Raw genomic sequence first — 14,873 nt, 5'->3', positions numbered from 1 at the left:
ATTTGAGAAGACTCACTATGGAGCATTTAATAAAGCCAAGCATTTTCCTATAACTTTATTCTTGTTTAAGAATCATTCAGTGGGACAGTAACATGTTTAAAACTTAGCGTAATTAAGGATTTTTTTAAATTTTACTTTAGGAAAAAAAAGTGAAAAAACATTTCTTATATGTATCTTTTTCCAATGCTAAATCTGAATGAATACATTGAACACGCCCGAAAAAACAAAAAAACAAAAAAAAAAAAAGTCTTTTACTACTTCGCACTTATCGCAGCGTGTTCTGGTCCCCATTAACCGAGAAAAACGAGGGATCACTGTACTACGTTTAAGTATTTTCTTCAGGCATCTTTAGTATGTTCTGTCTCTATGCATCTAAACAAAAGCTGAAAGTGCACTGTAGTACTTTGGGTGTCAAATTTGCCTCTTGTAGGATGTTTCTCCGGTGTCGCATATTTTGGCTGAAAATATTTTTTTTCCCCTACTCTCGTCTCATCCCGTCTTTCCTGTTCATTTTGCCTTTGCTGCTCATTTTGTGAAATATCGACAGTGCTGTCATGCTCATTAATGTTCCTCTTGTGTTCAACCTGCAAGGGTTGAACAGATGACATGTTTATGTCACTTGAGTCATACTCTGGAAGCCATGCAGCATAACTATATGACATCACCACCCTGCGACGTCAACAACAATGGCGACCCACTAGTTAATTTTACAAATTGTATAAATATGAAAACATCAAGAGGGGTTTAGATATCAAATTATTTTAACTCATAATAACGTTGATCTTTTAAGCACTGCAAGTCTTTCTATCCCTGGATCCCTTGTGACTATTTTTGTTGCTAACCAAAAAAATTAATTAATACAAGCAACTACAGTATTATACATATTTTTCTACATCTTCTCACGCTTCTTAGAGGTCAGGTTAATTATTACACAGTTAATTATTAGTAATTATTGTATTTTTGTATAATTACGATTATATTTATAAATTAATACAACATTAATAAAAGCAAATTAAATAAACATGAATAAAAAAATACTCTGGTTACGGCCTCAAGTAACACAGTTTTTCATTGTAATTAACTCATTGCATTCCATTGACGGCGATAGATGTCCAATTTATTTAAACTGGGAGGACTGCCAATGTTTCAATGCCATTGACGGTGCTAGACATCCAATCCATTTTGACTGGTAGTGCCAGCCAATTAGTTAAATGATTGCTCTATAAGGGGTTTAAAAAAAATTACACAAAAAAAAAAAAAAAAGGGGGGTGGGGGTTGGGTTAACTGATGGCTGTAATTGAATCATATTTCAGTGCGGCTGACAGCAATAGATGTTCCTATATAAGTTACGTTATTTACGCTTTACGTTACAGAAATCGCGATGGTTACTGTAATTTTTTTAGAGAAAATTTAAAAATTACAAATTTTAATTGGTTAAGAGTTGCATAGTTCCAGTCTGAATGACTTTTGACTTTTCTTTTTTTTTTTGGGCTGGTGCAACTTATACGCAAGTGCGACCTCTCATCTCAAAAAGACTTATTCCTATCCGTAGGCAGGGTGCTCCAAGGCTGCGAGTGGAAATCTTACTCACTGAGAGTGCAGGAAGGGCCGCTCCAGCCTGGCACACAGTGACATTCATAACCGTGACTGGTTTCTGAGCAGCTGCCGCCATTTGAGCAGGGATTGGACAAACAGGCATGTTCCGCTAGAGAGCAAAAATCACAATCACACACAAGCAGAATACACCCTTCTGACTCATTATACCCCACCTTCAATTAAGCCTTTCGTTTCTGTAATTACATCTCTTTGAATGGATAGCTGCATTCAAAAACAAGACCCATTCCACCCAAAACATCAGATTTGGGGATCCAAAAAAATCATCTGCACAGTCCTTGACAGTGACCTTCACTTATCACCTTACCCCCCTCTCAAATCTTCCACCCAACAGGCAGGAAATCATCCTTCATGGTATATTGACCCCAACCAACACAGTGTGACTTCCCAATGACTCCCTGCCAATCTTTTCCAGAGTGGGGGGGGAAAGGATGAGTGCAATCTTACTACATTATGAGCAAGTTTGCCATGAGCGAGTCACTAAATTAACCCCAAATGATTTACTAAGGGATGACTAAGCAATCAAGATGAACGAGGACATCCTCTCTGCTCCGACATGTCGACGTCGCCCCCTTCCCCTCTACACCTCCCGTCACGGAGGGCACGGTTTCCTGACATGTCTGCAGTTAAGCTGTCAGCACCCCGCGAGGCTTACATTTAATGAGCAAAGAACCATCATCTCCGTGGTAAGTGTTTGCAGCAGCTGAACATTAGCATTGCTGTCTGCTTATAAGGGGGAGGGAAGGGGTAAACGAGATGATCGGCCACAGGAGATCAAACTCTGGATTGACATGGGACTGATTCCAGGCTCTGGGCACCTTTAGAAATGACGCCAGTACACCCTTCTCACACCTACGTGGGTTCAAGTCATTCATCCTCTCTGTTAGTAAATATTTATTTACCAATTAGTTTGCTAGCAGGAATATGCAAAAACAAATTCCAATCATAAAAACTATAAAATGGCAGCCGTTTAAGTGATCTGAGTAACACGGTAGAGCAACTTCTAACATTGCACTTTAAACTTGAATGAAACCGGCGGGGAAAAGGAGAAAAAAATGTATTAATACTTTTTGACATCAACACCACCACTGTATTCTCCGAAATATAAACTTCATTCCAAAAGTGTTGTTGTTATCCTTTCCTTTTAGTTTGCCAACTAACAGTTTATTGACACTTTCAAAGGGGAAATCATACAAGAGTCACTGACAGAATAAGAATGGAGGGATTTCAAGATTATGACTTAAAATATTAGACAAGATCAGGCAGGGTCCACAATTACAGTATTTGAACATTGCAAGATAATAATTATTATAGCTTTCAGACTTTCAAATGTCAAAAACCCCACCCTTGCATGCTTGCTTTTTTATGAAGTGGAAATTATCACAATTATTACTTAAAGAAAACACCTTTTAGGTTTCTTATCTGCCTTTCTTTCATGAAGCCAAATGTTGGAAAGCATAACAAAGTTGCCTTGAGTCTTGACTTTTTAATTGGTTCTGTGTGCAAGCTCGTAACTGCATTTAATCATGTAGCAATGTTTTCCCATTTAAAGGACATAAATCTGTCCAAACCCAATGCAAAAAGACAACCGTTTAAAAAAAAAAAAAATAGCTCTGTATTTTCTTCAATAACAAAACATACAATACTAAGAAATGTTCCTTTTGTCAAAACCATTTTGCATCTTAAATTGTGGTCTTCCGACACAAAAAGATTAAAATAAATAAAAAAATCAAGACGTTAAAAAACACCTCCCTGCCAGTAATGCAGTACTGTAATTCTTAACGTAACAAAACAAAACTGCTCATTACGATCTTTATAAGAACAGTAAGTGTTTAGACATTACATAATATTCTAACACCGTCTGAGCAGCATTTCTCACAAGTAATCTGGTGGCACTCACCTCTCTCACAGTTGGCTCCTGAATAACCTTCAGCACACGAACACTGGTACTTGTCCGGTCCAGTGTTGCTGCAAGTCCCTCCGTTAATACACGGCTGGTGAGTGCCACAGTAGTTGAGATCTGCAATATGAGGGGTTTGACGGCAATTTAGTTTGTTCTGGCACAAAAGGCTTCTAATGAACTTATTCACTGCCATTGACTGTGATAGAGGTCCAATCCAACTTGACTGGGGGCTGGCAGCGATCCCGGTCAAAATGGATTGGAGTTCTTTCGCCGCCAATGAGTTAAAGGTGCTTCAACCATCAACACAAACCTTTGTCGCAAAGATGTCCACCCCAGTTGGTGTCGCAGAGGCACTGCCAAGGTTCCACACATGTGCCATGTACACAGCCGGGGTGGGGGATACACTTGTCACAGTATTGGCCTTGCCAGCCGTACAAACACCTGCAAAGTAAACACAAGACAAGCTATTAGACTCTCGCGCAGACATGCACGTAACAGTTATTGGCAACAATGATCAAGGCACGGTCTAAAAACCAGTTTAATCATTTGTTTAGTTCACATTACTTAAGCAAAACTAATCTGGATTTAACTAGTGATCCACAGCAAACAAAGAAGCACAGTGTTTCCGTCCCTACGAAATCCTAGCCGCCGGTTGTTTGAATACATTTAATTTTTTAAATTCATTATTGAGACACTGCATGCCTATTATTTTTTCTTAACCACACAGACAAGCTACTGGCAATAGCGAGAGTCGTCGCTTTTTTCCTGTTACAATGTAGTGTTGTTCTTATGCAGTAGAAGCTTTACTACCGCCTATTGTCTAGGAGAATATCGGCTAACTGTGGTAGCAAGCAGCATAAATGCTGCTAAACACATGTGGGCTGGACTCATTTTGACACGGTTCACAGTACATTGTGACATTATGTAACTCTGTAGTTTAAGTTAATTTCACCCAGTGCCAACTCTGTGTCGCCATAGTGAGTAAGCCAACTGATAGCATTGGGCTAATGTTAATATCTGCACACAATTATGTAACTGTTGACTACGTTTTTCAGATGAGCGTAAATGAATTACAGTGGTACCTCCACATGCGACGTCAATTCGTTCCAGGATCTTGTTTGTAAGTCGAAATGGTCGTATGTCGAGCATGATTTTCCCATAAGAATACATTATAATTCCATTAATTCGTTCAACAGCCCGAAAACCTACACTAAATCCTTAATAAATACTGCTGGTGCTATTACAAATGGCAATTACACATAGTAAAACAAATTATAAAAACAAAAAAAAACAAAAAAAACAATCTGAATAATAATAATTCCCGTAATAAAGTAACGAATCGGGCGCTAATGTGGCGGACGTATTTTGCTGTACCTGAACGCATCGCATGACTGTTGGTGAGATGGAGAACGGTACGTTTCTATTTTACCGTCTCTTTTAATGTTTTGTTGCTGGCATCAACTGCAGCTGACAGTAGGCCTGTTGTGTTGCACAAGTTGATGGAATAAATGATTAGAAACCTGACGTAGCTGGCGATTTCTTTGGCGATGTTACCACAATAATAATTGTCACCTTAACTTATAAAGACTGGCGAACGGAGGTCGGAGGAGTGCCGTCGAGATGAACATTCTATGGCCGTATTGTAAACCAGTTCATGGATGCACACACCATGTTCATATTTTCCTATCATTTCCATCTTCATTTCAATGGGGTAAGCGTCACCTTTTCCTTTTTTCACCACCTGCTGTAACCTTCTTGCAACCAGTGTTAAGTTCTCTCACAAGAAAATCCACCATGCGTCAGTCTTTCGGCAAAACAAAGAAACTGCGGCGCCGTCATATATCGTTGTATTTTGAGCATGTGGTCAGATGTAGAAACAAATGGCGGGTCAAATGTTATGTCGGATGTTGAAAAGATCGTGTGTCGAAGCGATCGTATGTTGAGGTACCACTGTACTTCTCTCAGAGAAAGACACTTGATCATGTTGCTGCTAGTCTGAAATTGTTAGCCTTTACTGACTCATGTCTCTACGACACTGATATTTTTTTTTTTTAAAAGCTGTTTCCTTATTATTTTTTTATATTACACTAATATTTCTGTTCAGTCAATTTTAAAATATTGATAATTACACTGTATATATCATATTGAAGCAGCATAATGCAACAACTCAACAATGCTTGACGCTAAATTCTACTTCCAAAGACTTTTTCCGTGGCTAACATTAGCATCACAACACATCCTTCTGACCAACAGTGTGCTTGCGGCTTGGCAGCAGCACAGAACAGCGTTGATCCCACCGGGCTCTTCATGGTTCTGGTTCCCATGAGTCAGGAGTTAGGCTTTTGTCTCAAGGCAGACGAGGAGAAAAGCGTTCCTTCTTGCTGACCGCCAGCATGTCCAGATCCATAATTACACAAATAACGCTGCACTTTTTTTCTTCCCGGGCTTCATGATAAAATCCGGCTGATAAGTACACTCCTTAAAAAGATGGCCGAGTGGCGACAGGAGACCGTCATCTCTAAGGGCCGCATTGTGATTAGCCCCCAGAAATGGACTGTAAAAATAAACCTGTGGTTAAGTAAACCTCACTCTGTGATTAAAGAGGCTATTCTTAAAAGTGTGCTAATCTTCTTTCAATGAGTGGTGGCGGAGGATTCCCCAGAAGGCTCCCAAATGATTTTGCTATTACGCAGCTAAATTACTGGGGAATGCAGCATGACTTTGTGCAGAAAACTACTCAACCTGGGAATGCAGACCACTAAAATGCTACGGATAATGCTTAGCAAACCAGATGTTTACAGGCACACCGTTTCCAATCTATTAAGCGACTACACAAGATTCCCACAGTGTCATTAGCATTGGTGACTGCCCCTGCCTGAAGGCAGGTTTGATACAAGCTGTGATGAGAAACATGAGCAAGTCAGATCCAAACAGAGCCACACCTGTGCAGGAAAACATTTCAACCTCTTGTTCAGCCAGTGGCCACACAAGCACTTACAAGAAACCCGATTGAGTTCAAAAGCTTGAGGAAAAACAAACACTTGTGCAGAAATTCAACCGACCGCACACTCCCTGTACTTGATTTGGAGCCAATGCAGACGACTAAGAAAGCAACTGTTGGGACGGAGCAGGGGGCCTCGTACAGGATGATGCACACAATGCCCATGCACGATACCCATCTGTGCCTGTCTTTTCCTCTGGCTGTGTGTATAAACAGCATTAAGGAAGCCATTAGCTACACAAACAATACGCTTTTAAAAAAGCTCACCCCAAATGTTACACACGATTTGACTGATAATGTCAGCCTAATTAGAAGGGGAGGAAAAAAAACTTTGGGTTATTAGCATTAGCACATTTTTCCTTTAGCAGGATGCGTTACAAGTAGCTCATCTTTGTAACTGGGTAGTTACCGTATTTTTCGGACTATGAGTCGCAGTCCCCTGCCCCAAAAGTTTGGCTGGGGGTGCGACATACTCAGGAACGACTTATGTGTGAAATTATTAACACATTTTATGATATCATTTCACATGTTATTATGGTGTTTTGGAGTGACACTGATGGTTTGGTAAACTTGTTAGCATGTTCTTTATGCTATAGTTATCTGAATAACTTAATAGCTATGGTCAAGTTCGCGTTCTGCCTTTGGCAATGTGTGTTCAGTTGTATTATTTATTGACGCTTTTATATTGAAAGTTTGTGGCGCTTTCATGCCCACGTGAGGGCGCACTCGCACTTGTTTACGTGAAGAAGACCGCTCACAAGCCAGAAGAAGACTGACAGCTACGCAGCTTGAGTGAGTGGGCGAGTTAGCGAGAAACACGGCTGCGAAACTACGTTCATAGTTTATGCTTGTAAAATATCTCTACAGAGGCAACACCTGTGTGTATCATCTTTTCTGTTGTTGTTGTGTTTTCCACCCGCGATCGGACACTTAAAGCCAGTTGTGTGGTTGTTTGAACGATGTGCTAATGCTAGCGAACGAATGCTAACCTGTGTCATTGCTCTAACAGCACCTAATTATCATTTATTTACGTTGACGCGAACCTGTTTGGTATCGAGGACGAAATTGATTCCGCAAATTATACGGACGTCAAGCATCATCATTTGGGAGTTTAGCTCGATGTATAGCCAGGACCTAGCCGTAACGTCCTGGTGAGGACAGTATATTCGCATTTCGTGGTTAATGCACTGTACACTTATTCAGAATTTTGTTCTCGATTGTATTTTTATATTAAATTGCCTTTCAAGATGACAGATCTGTTCTATGTGTTGGATTTAATCAAGTAAATGTCCACCAAAATGCGACTTATACTCCGGTGCGACTTATATATGTTTTTTTTCTCTTCGTTGGGCATTTTATGGCTGGTGCAACTTATACTCAGGTGCTACTTGTAGTCCGAAAAATACTGTATTATATGTCCGGATTTATGAGAGACCGTCCTTCATTGACAGCGCAGCCTCAAGCAGGACACTTATTTGTCCCCCCTTTTGGAATTGCACCCGAATGCAACACACAACAGTGTGTTAACAAATGCTTGCAGCATTCAGAGCAGCTATAGGCAATGTTAAACACTGAGGGAAGTGGTATTTTACCTCAACATCTAATATGTTGTCAACCTGTAGGCGCCTCGACCACAGGTAGGTCATTTTCTGTTAACACAACTCCTATGAGGGAATTGGTTACGTTTAAATTCTATTGTTGTTACTTGTGTTAGCATGCTAGGGCTTAGCAGCTTGCCACAATAGACTCGGAAGTGGTAGATGGTGCTGGAATCTTTTGCCAATATTATAACTAAAACTTTTTTTTTGTGCAATTAAAGAAAAAAAAAATCATGTCACGTGAGTGACTTGTTCTTTTAAACATTTTGTCTTTGATATGGACCTGTTAGATCGTGGTTTTGCAGCGGTTTACATAAATTTTCTATTAAAAACTGGGATTTTGTTATTAGTTTAATGCCAGTAATTCGGCTTTGTGGCACTGTACTTTCACTGAATACTGCAGTGTCCTTTTTGGTGTTGCTGAAATAGCCACTCCAGTTTGTTACAACCTACCTTAACCAGAAAACGAGCATAAAAGAAAATTGAATCATTAAAGTGAAACAAAATTGCCAATTTACCTTCCCCAGAAAGACACAAGCGTCATTGAAAAAGACATCATTCCACTACCACACATAAAACAAGAGTTTTGTTAGAAAAATCTCCCGTGCTGATCTATTGTACACATTTTGCTGTGGCATGTAGAGAGATAAGGTCACCACAATAGTTCAAATGCCTCACTGTATTATGCACTACAACCTCAGTAAAACATGACAGTAATTGAATACCCTTGGGAACATATCAGTCACACAATAATAAATGGAAGAGAACAGTTCAACTTACGTGCAAACACCGGGCTCCTGACATGATCCGTGTTCAGTACTGCAGCCTTGTCGGCATATTGCTAGAAGAGAAGGGAGAATTTTCATGTCGGCTGCTTAACAAATAAATACAAACTTTCCAGCTTTAGCTTAGCTGTATTAAACATTTGTCATTATAAAATACTTACAGCACATGTCAATTAGTTAGAATTCATAAAACAGCAGAAAATGAGGACAAGTTTATTTAGTCATGCTGATGACAGCATTTGAATGGAAATAGAAAAAAGGGGTGGGGTATTTATATAAACAAAGTCATCTATTCAGTAGCAATGACCTAGCAACCATGTATCAGCATGAGTCACACTGCAGTCTGGCTGCTTTCACAAAACAAATAATTTCTACTTTCCCCGAGCTTCCTTTCAGAATTCAGTTGTCACTCACCCATTATTTATAGTTTCTTACCAGTGTTGCATTCTGGTCCCGACCAGCCTTCCAGACAAGTCTTGTTACCGTTGTAGTCGCACGTGTAATGCCCAAAGAACTCGTCCCTGGGTCGACAGAACTTGTTGCAGCCGAAGCCGTAGTAGTGCTCGTCGCAGCTGACCCGGATCTGGTACTCGAACTGAGCGACGGGGCCATTGTGGGTCTTCTTATGCCAGTTTGGGCTCGGGTTGATCTGGCCCGAGTACAAATATTTCTCTATCACTCTCCCATCTGCACCTTGAACACCACAACAAGTGACGGCATCAACACCGAGGAATCCGACGTGTTTCGCTACGAGCGTGCTGGAATGCACGCTGCATTTTCAAAGCGCAGAACGGGATCTTGCAGTGGCTAACCGAAAATGCTTGGCACAAATCGCAGAAGATAGCTGATTATATGTCATCAAAGCAACTATGTGTATTGGTTAGCGAGAGCAGTTACAGGAAATGCAGAAAAGAGAAGGCGGCTTTTAACAAGCACTTTAAATCGTCTTCTTTCCCTCACTCACACTCCCTCACCAACCGTCCCAAGTCATTTTCAAACTCAGGTTTACAGCTTCATGCTGCCCTTTGCATCTGCTCGGGCCAGGACAGAACCACAGTCGCCATAAATTATAGTGTGAAGACACCAACGCAACATTCAGTACTGGGGCGAACGCCAGGGTGCCCATCAGCACTTTTTCCCCCAAGCTTACAGTATATACATTTTTCAAATTGTCTCTAGTCAACACCCCCACAATATTCTCGAACAAGTGTCTGACGGCGTTGTTTACAACATTACACCGACACCGCACTGACTTTTAGTTCAAACATGAGGGGGTCACGGCTCTGTCAAAAGTACAAGGACATAGGTAGGCCAATGGACTTCACACACACACACACACAAAACAAACACTCTAAACTGGAGCTTTAGTACAGAATACCATAATTTTCGCACTATAAAGCACGACTTCTCTCCATTTAAACCCTGCAGCATTAATAACGAAGAGACTTATTTATGGATTGTGTGTTGGGGCGTGGGGACATGCAGTCTCGTTAAAAATGAAAAATTAACATTCCCACATATTTCGCTTGGCTAGTTGCTTCGTTTATGAGAAAACCTCCAGTTAATACCTACTTGGTGTCAAGTGAAGACCCCGGGTCCCACGACAGAAGAACCATTTAAGGCTAAATACTGTATGGGTGGGTAGACCGATGTAAAAAGGATGACTATTGGGGCTGCAACTAACGATTATTTTCATAGTCGATTAATCGGAAAAATTTCACTTTTTTCTATTACCTTCACAATTTACTTAGAAGTTGTTTTAGGCTAGCCTGGTACACCAGACTCACCACTGTTCCAGCTTTTGAGTCTGGCCACTAGAGGCGTGCACAATTTCCGATTCTTAGATTATTCGCGATTCGGCCGTGGTAGATTCGAGAACGATTCACAAACATCCAAATTCCGATTATTGAATTATACCAGGTAAAGCGGAATCTTGAATCTTGCAACCTTGCGCCACATTTCAGGCTTCAAACATAAAGATATGAAATGTAATTTTTTTGTCACGAATCAACAACAAGTGGGACACAATCGTGAAGTGGAACAACATTTATTGGATAATTTAAACTTTTTTAATAAATAAAAAACTGAAAAGCGGGGCGTGCAATATTATTCGGCCCCTTTACTTTCAGTGCAGCAAACTCACTCCAGAAGTTCAGTGAGGATCTCTGAATGATCCAATGTTGTCCTAAATGACCGATGATAAATAGAATCCACCTGTGTGTAATCAAGTCTCCGTATAAATGCCCCTGCTCTGTGATAGTCTCAGAGTTCTGTTTAAAGTGCAGAGAGCATTATGAAAACCAAGGAACACACCGGGCAGGTCCGAGATACTGTTGTGGAGAAGTTTAAAGCCGGATTTGGATACAAAAAGATTTCCAAAGCTTTAAACATCTCAAGGAGCACTGTGCAAGCCATCATATTGAAATGGAAGGAGCATCAGATCACTGCAAATCTACCAAGACCCGGCCGTCCTTCCAAACTTTCTTCTCAAACAAGGAGAAAACTGATCAGAGATGCAGCCAAGAGGCCCATGATCACTCTGGATGAACTGCAGAGATCTACAGCTGAGGTGGGAGAGTCTGTCCATAGGACAACAATCAGTTGTACACTGCACAAATCTGGCCTTTATGGAAGAGTGGCAAGAAGAAAGCCATTTCTCAAAGATATCCATAAAAAGTCTCGTTTAAAGTTTGCCACAGGCCACCTGGGAGACACACCAAACATGTGGAGGAAGGTGCTCTGGTCAAATGAAACCAAAATTGAACTTTTTGGCCACAATGCAAAACGATATGTTTGGCGTAAAAGCAACACAGCTCATCACCCTGAACACACCATCCCCACTGTCAAACATAGTGGTGGCAGCATCATGGTTTGGGCCTGCTTTTCTTCAGCAGGGACAGGGAAGATGTTTAAAATTGACGGGAAGATGGATGCAGCCAAATACAGGAACATTCTGGAAGAAAACCTGTTGGTATCTGCACAAGACCTGAGACTGGGACGGAGATTTATCTTCCAACAGGACAATGATCCAAAACAAAGCCAAATCTACAATGGAATGGTTCAAAAATAAACGTATCCAGGTGTTAGAATGGCCAAGTCAAAGTTCAGACCTGAATCCAATCGAGAATCTGTGGAAAGAGCTGAAGACTGCTGTTCACAAACACTCTCCATCCAACCTCACTGAGCTCGAGCTGTTTTGAAAGGAAGAATGGGCAAGAATGTCAGTCTCTCGATGTGCAAAACTGATAGAAACATACCCCAAGCGACTTGCAGCTGTAATTGGAGCAAAAGGTGGCGCTAGAAAGTATTAACGCAAGGGGGCCGAATAATATTGCACGCCCCACTTTTCAGTTTTTTATTTGTTAAAAAAGTTTAAATTATCCAATAAATTTTGTTCCACTTCACGATTGTGTCCCACTTGTTGTTGATTCTTGACAAAAAATTAAAATTTTATATCTTTATGTTTGAAGCCTGAAATGTGGCGAAAGGTTGAAAGGTTCAAGGGGGCCGAATACTTTTGCAAGGCACTGTAAAACGCAGTCAGCGCGGTCTTTGGGACGCAATGAGGAACGGACCGAGAGTAAATATCATGTGCAGCTAATGCCGCTAGGTAAAAAAAACAAAAAAAAACAATAATACCTGACTGCGGCCGTCAGCCGCTACAAACAGCGCCCAGTTGCTAGTTGCTACAAACATATGGCAACATACGGCTGTGGTAGATATCATAAATATCTAGACTAGAAGCGCAATAATAGACTTTCCCGCGCTAGTAAACAGGCGCCATCTTAAAGCAGTAGACTTCTCTAGAAGGCTCTGTTGTAGAGAACCTAATTACTTTTTATCTAAAATACCCCTAAATCGGCAAAATCTTGACTTGAATCTATCTTTAAATGATGAAACAGTTTTAAACCTTTCATATGTCGAAAGTAGACATGAGGGAAATTATGGAATAATGGGCGCAATTTTAACAACTTTAACGGTTGATTCTCAACATTAAATTAATTGAATGTAGTTTAAAGCTGCTGATACAGAATGGGGACTTGAGCATTTTATTTGCTGTTTTTAACCGGTAACTTGATACTAAAATAGTAGTTTGGTTTATTTAGCCTGAGAGGATTTTTAAACAATTTTGGAACAAATATACAAAACAAAGAAATTTTTTTTTAATTTAAAAATGGGGAGAGGGGGGCATCAATAATCGATTTATAATCGAATCGGAGTCTCTGAATCGTAATCGAATCGCTAGGTGCCCAAAGATTCCCACCTCTACTGGCCACCATTCAGCGAATAACATTTCCAGGGCGGAGCAAGCCACAGCAAACAGACAGCGGAGTGGACCAATCAGCTATGGGCGGACGTGACGTTAGTAAAGCGATGAGGGACTTGCGTGCGGAAGTAAACATACGAAGAGAGCGGAGTTTATTCAACATGGCCAGCGCGAGACAGACTGTTGTCAATGACTTGTGTCGATGTGTTTTTGGTCATTTGAAACTGATTTTACCGTGGGTTGGAACATATTCTCGGCTCTCCTGTTTGCCATCTGGGTTGTTATGGAGACTACTTCCGACGTGGAAGAGTGACGTTGCTCGTTAAGAACACGTGACGCAAATAAACGAATCTGATTGGACGGTTGATTCTGTTCTTGCTCGAGAGGCCGTTAATGGGCTGGGTCCCAGACTATTCTCACAATGTTTGAAAAATACAGGGCGAACAGTCTGGCCGTGCCAGGCAAGTTTTAGGCATGTAGTAAGTAACAATGAAAACAAAATGGATGACTACTTCCTTCAAAAATAATATTTTATTACAGCTTCCTGACTTATCTTCAACTGTATAGATTATCAAATTTGTTGGAAACCAAAGATTTCCAAAGATTTTTGTTCATGTCCTACTTTGACTTTAAAAATATAATGAAGAAATCTGATATTTACCACTGAGAAGTTGTATGTTATAATTTCATGTATTTAGACAAGTTTAAGGTGAAGATCCTAACCATTTAATTGGTTATCAAAATAGTTGTCGACTAATTGCTAATCAAATAGTTGTCGATTAATCGATAAATCGTTGCACCTCTAATGAATATGCTACAAAATGCATCTATGCTAGCGCCAACACACGGCTACTGAAGAAGGCGGCTCTGTTTGAAACTTGATGCCAATACAGAAATAGTTTGAACGTTCAGAATTCTTGAAATCAGGCTTAATTTTCAAGTTAGCGAGGGTTTAATTAGTCGGTGGAGTTGGTTTCAACAAATTCTGCGCAGTTTATTAGTTGCGGAACTCCAGAGTGGCAAAGTTAGCTCGAGTGAATGGTGCTTACTAGCTTGCCAATAAAAAACATGCACGCATGAGAATAACCGATGACCCATGCAATCACTGGTGTTGGCTATGTTTTCAGAATAAAGTTATTAAAATTTACCATTGCATGTCAATAATTGTAGTATGAACAGCAACATTTGTAATCCAGCAGCTCTGCAGGGTACAGACAGTCTGGGCAAGCAGGGCGAAGTGATATCACATCGGGGACCATGATGCACATTACGGTTTACTCTTTGACCACGACATGGCTTTGTTTGAACAGTTAGATCTGTTTTTTTTTTTTTTTTTCTTTAATATAGAAATTGGGCAGCTAGCAAGCATTACGCTAATGCTAAACACAGCTCATCAAGCACTAAAGGAAGGACTCCATCGGTTGCAAGCTAAGAAGCCAAGGTAAAGTGGATTTTATATTTGTAACTTTTTTTAATTTAGAGGTAAGTGTTCTATTGTTTCAGACACCCTCAGACAGACAATTTTGTGTCTTGTGGTAACGTTTGACCTTCCCTGACAGGCTGCTGCATATGAAAGAGAAGGACACAACTTGTACTGTTGATGAAAATTTGAAAAATAGATTTTTGATTTCGGTGTTACTTCTCTCTTTGTAAATGTACAGCATTTATGCATTTTTTCTTAAATCTTGTACAATTTGAGCGGTGT

General features: G+C 40.3%; 1 protein-coding gene across 3 annotated transcripts in view; it reads right to left on the bottom strand.

Moving 5' to 3' along the window:
* The window catches only part of jag1b (jagged canonical Notch ligand 1b), a 57,369-nt gene that overhangs the window by 28,119 nt on the left and 14,377 nt on the right, over window positions 1–14,873 (bottom strand). Inside the window, exons 4-8 of one of the 3 annotated variants that reach the window (XM_057848146.1) lie at window positions 9,337–9,588; window positions 8,897–8,957; window positions 3,828–3,958; window positions 3,515–3,634; window positions 1,592–1,705 (exon numbers count right to left, since the gene is read on the bottom strand). In XM_057848146.1, coding sequence (XP_057704129.1) covers window positions 1,592–1,705; window positions 3,515–3,634; window positions 3,828–3,958; window positions 8,897–8,957; window positions 9,337–9,588 — 678 coding nt within the window. Of the gene's footprint in view, window positions 1–1,591; window positions 1,706–3,514; window positions 3,635–3,827; window positions 3,959–8,896; window positions 8,958–9,336; window positions 9,595–14,873 lie in introns of all 3 variants that reach the window. The other 2 variants (XM_057848144.1, XM_057848147.1) reach the window with 2 other exon arrangements.

This window comes from Corythoichthys intestinalis, chromosome 10 (genome assembly GCF_030265065.1).
Source record: "Corythoichthys intestinalis isolate RoL2023-P3 chromosome 10, ASM3026506v1, whole genome shotgun sequence".
Taxonomy (NCBI): Eukaryota; Metazoa; Chordata; class Actinopteri; order Syngnathiformes; family Syngnathidae; genus Corythoichthys; species Corythoichthys intestinalis.
The sequence above is the reverse complement of the archived record's forward strand: the minus strand, read 5'-3'. Positions and strand labels throughout refer to the sequence as shown.